Source organism: Borostomias antarcticus, assembly GCF_949987555.1.
Source record: "Borostomias antarcticus genome assembly, chromosome: 17".
In the NCBI taxonomy this organism is placed as follows: domain Eukaryota; kingdom Metazoa; phylum Chordata; class Actinopteri; order Stomiiformes; family Stomiidae; genus Borostomias; species Borostomias antarcticus.
Window position 1 is genome coordinate 3,246,136 of NC_140250.1, and position 4,238 is coordinate 3,250,373.

At 48.2% G+C, this 4,238-nt stretch overlaps 1 protein-coding gene across 1 annotated transcript in view; it reads left to right on the forward strand.

The window, feature by feature from the left end:
* Positions 1-310: 310 nt before the first annotated feature.
* Positions 311-4,238, forward strand: part of col4a5 (collagen, type IV, alpha 5 (Alport syndrome)) — a gene marked incomplete at both ends in the record, with an annotated part of 37,333 nt that continues 33,405 nt past the window's right edge. Inside the window, one exon of the mRNA XM_084451615.1 lies at positions 311-400. Within this exon, the coding sequence (XP_084307741.1) occupies positions 311-400 (90 nt within the window). The remainder of the gene's footprint in view (positions 401-4,238) is intronic.

The window sequence follows — 4,238 nt, forward strand, 5'->3', positions numbered from 1 at the left end:
TACAGAGTGCTCGTTGGTGGAAAGTAGACCTGTTTGAACAAGCGGCAGAGCGCCTTCATGCGCAGTGAAAGTAGTTCCCCTAAAGCAGATCCGGCTAGCAGGTTCGCAAGTTGAGAGAGAAAAAGTTAGGCAGAGTTGCAGACGCGAACGGTCCGGGGAACTGGGCTTGGAGTCCTCAGAAGAATCCATCTATAACTTCCTAGAAAAATACATTTATGTGCATGAGAAAAGTTAGCAGAAGAATATGACAAGTCTCATAAGTGTTTTTAGTAGATTTTGTCAGTGCTAAACGGGCGGATTCTTCTCAAAGATGAATAAAAACTTGAAGAGTTTGCGAAACCTTGCCTTGGGGTTGGTGCTCATAACCCTATGTATTGCGGTGCAGGAGTCGGAATCAGCGGTAAGTGCGACTACATTCACACACTTGTCCGACTGTTATTTTGTTTTACAAAATAAGATCCGCTAAAACATCGACCTGTTTCTTTACCGGGCTAGGCTCCCGCTCGACCGCGTCTAGTTGGCGTTAAGTTTATAAATAGAGAACTTAGTAACAAGTGTTGCCTCTCTCTCTCTGTCTGTCTCTCGCTCTCCCGGTCTAATAATACGTTATCTTGTTCTACCGTCTCCCAAAGGTGAGGTTTAATTACGTTATTACACACTTACAAAGGCGCTCTTTACAGGCTTTTTAGAAGTGTTATTGCACTTCTAGGAACAAGCAACGGAAGGGCATACATAGTTTGTGCGCGCGGCTTTGTAGTTGCTCAGCTCTGAAAGAGTGGAGGGATGGTGGGTGCTTGTCGCGCGCATCACATTTTTTCAAAGCCGTGTTCTGCACGGGGCGACTTGTAGAAACATGCCGGTAGTCTCACTTTTTCCCAGATTTCAGTTTTTTTGCCATTATGGTCGATGGAAAAATATGCATGCACCGAATCACCGATGGTCCACTGCCCATCTATTGCAATATGCGCTCACTTGACGACCAAGGTCGGTGGGTTTGAAGGTTGAATGTTTAGGAGGAAGGGAACTTTAATTCATATAATGTGGGGCGAACATACAGTTTCGTCCTGCGAAAGAGAGCGTGTTCAGCTGTCACTGCTGTTCTCTGCACCGCATCACATGTCCATAAGGTTGGTGTGAATGTTTTACCAAAAAACGAAGCTTTTGCAATGCATTTAATCTGTGCAGGAAAAAAAACATGTTTGCACTTCTGCCATGAGAGAAGAGAAGATGATCAAACAGATCTGGATGTTCTGACCCACTGAACTTTATCCTGAACTAGTAGCATGAATATATAATCTATCATATAATATAATACATCATCTAACACTCTTTTGAGGTGTAGATCTGTCAATTTATACCATGAACCACTTGGCACTTATTGACAAATTGGAAGGATTAGGTAATTTAGTCTGTTCAGAAGCTACATTCATTGGAAAATGTCCTGAGTAAGCATTTGTTAATTCTCAGGCTGAACGATGCACTGTAGCAGAAAGAGGAATTCTCTCTCTCTCTCTCTCTCTCTCTCTCTCTCTCCCCCCACCCCTCTCTCTCTTTCTTTCTATTTTGATTTGTTCGAGTTATCAGTCATCCTTTCAAAAAAAAGACCACATTTCATGGAGTGGAGACACTGAAACTAGATCTCCCTCTATGTCTCTCTCTGTCCCCATCTCTCTCCTGTCCCTCTATCTCTCTATCTTTCTCCTCTCCTCCCAGCTTATACAAGAGGCTGCGCTGGACAGGACAAGTTTACATTGTGTCAGCCAGCTGTATAATCATAAAATAACACGCACTGTTTTTCCAATATCTCTCTCTCTCTCTCTCTCTCTCTCTCTCTCTCTCTCTCTCTCTCTCGGACGAAACACCTGAACAGCCAAACAGGGTCCAGTGATGGACCACTGTGGTGGTTAATATTCATGAGTGAATATTCATTACACTCATCTATATTCGTATTCATAATAATCCCTGTCTCCCCACCACCACCAGATGGGAGGGGGGGGGGGGGGGGTGTTGAGAGGAATGTCGCTGTCTCTCCCGGTCGCGTCACGTCCATGAACCATGTAGAATAGGTGAGGAGTAGTCGCTATTGGCCGTTCGGTGTGGGTTTTAGCGAGCTCTTCGCCTGATTGGACCACAGCCCGGGTGTTGGAGAGCAGAAGAGAGAGGTGCCATGTGTTTGGATAGGCAGACAGGTAGACAGGTACTATGGCTGCTCCGACGAGCTGCAGCGCTATGGGCATTCGGACGTGGACAACGCGTGGTGTCTGAGTGCAAAACACACACATACGCATGTAGTCGAAACATGCATACACTCTCTCCCTTTCTCTCTCTCTCTCTCTCCCTCACAAACACACACACACACACATTCTATCTCTCTCCCCTGGTTGTCATGGTTAAGGAGGGGTTCCTTCCAGAGCAGGAAGGAATGATGGACTCTCCCGCCCTCTGATTGGCTCACGGAGGGTTCCACTGTCCTCTCTGGAATGTGGCTTATGCAGTGCAGGGATCCTCCCCCTTGTTCTGTCTTCAGAGAGGTGAAGGAGAGGGGGAGAGGAGAGAGGGAGGGACGGGGAGTGGAGAGAGGGAGGGGGTGTGGAGAGAGAAAAGGAGAGAGTGAGGGAGGGAGGAAAGAGAGATAGTGAAGTAGGGAGAAAGGTGTGGTGACTTTACCTAAAAAAGGCAGAAATCTCTGTATGTCTGTCTGTATATATTATGTCAGTATCTCAGTTATCTAGAGAACGGGGTGTGTGAAGTGAACATTCGGCGGGAGTATTGCTCATGACCCCCGACTTAAGTGTGAAGCTGCTCAGGGGAACGGTTCTCGAGAAAGCGGCAATGAGCGTGCACGTGTTCAGGTGAGCGCTAGGAGGATGTCCGTGGGCCGAGGAATGCAAGACCGAAGGGTTGATTTCACATACTCTAACTCTCACAGTTCTACTGCCGTTTCAAACCAAGTTTGTGGTCACCCCCCCGAATCAACCACACGGCACGAACCCACAACCGGATCCTGAGTTCAGATTGGTTTGGCCAGCTATAGGCCTCCCTGCTCCAGGCTACTTGTTGATGCCAATAGTAAGATATTAGCTATCACACTTGTCTTCACATGAGACATAGCTGCCGACAGGACCGCACAGCTGGCAGAAGTAACTTGCAGTGCGGGAGTTACATCAGCAGCTCGCCCCACTGGAAGGGAGTCACAGTTTAGCTAACACATTTAGCTAACTGGCTAACATTAGCAAAGCTAGGCTAACGTGTTATCATACTACTAATGGGAGGGGTCTCTGTACGTCTGTGTATCTCCATTTTGTCGAGAGCCAGGCGTTGTGTGACGGAATCCGGCGGGTGTATCGCTCAGGACCCAAGGAAGCGCAATGGGGAGTGTTGTCGGAACGGGCACTGCGCTAGTTTAAATGAAAATGTAGAGGGACCGAATGAAAGAGGGAGAGGATATAGAAGGAGGGCGGAGTGAAGGTGGCAGGGAGGGATGAAGAGTTGTAGAGAAAGAGTGACGAGCAGAGAGAAGACCGAAATTTGGCGGTCGGTCCGCCAAAGAGGAGTCATGTCGTTCTTTTGTGTCTGTTAAAGGGGGAGAGATGGAGGGAGGGTGGGAGAGATGGAGGGAGGGTGGGAGAGAGGGAGGGAAGGCAGATGGAGAGAGAGAGAGATGAAAAATGACACCTATCAAAGTCTAGATTTGTTCTCTCATTGTCATGCGCGTTATGCAAATAGCCTCGGCAACAGGGGCGGGGTCTCCGCAGGGTCGGGCGGGTCACTCGAGTTGGTTCGGCAGAACGTGGACTTGAGAGAGGTCGGACCCCCCCCCCCCCCTTCCCCGCACCTCTCTCTCAAGAGAGACGTCTGCTCTTCTCTAAGCTGTGGAGTGGTAGATGTCTCTATGGGGAGAGAGACATACAAGCAATGTAGTTTCTCTATATCTTTTCTTGCTTCCACCATTCCCCCATCTCTTGTTCTTACACCCCCTCCTCTCTCTCTCTCTCTCTCTCTCTCCCCCCCCTTTTTGTCTTTCAGCCTTTCTCTGTTCTCTCTTTCTCACGAGGGACTGATAAATAGTCTCATCATGGACTCAAGCCAGTGCCTATAATCTCTCTCTCTCTCGTTCTCTCTCTCTCTCTCATTGTCTATCTCTCTCTCTCTCTCTCTCTCTCTTGTTGTCTCTCTCTCTCTCTCTCTCTCTCTCTCTCTCTCTCTCTCTGGGAGGTCGAATTCTCTATCGGCAGCAG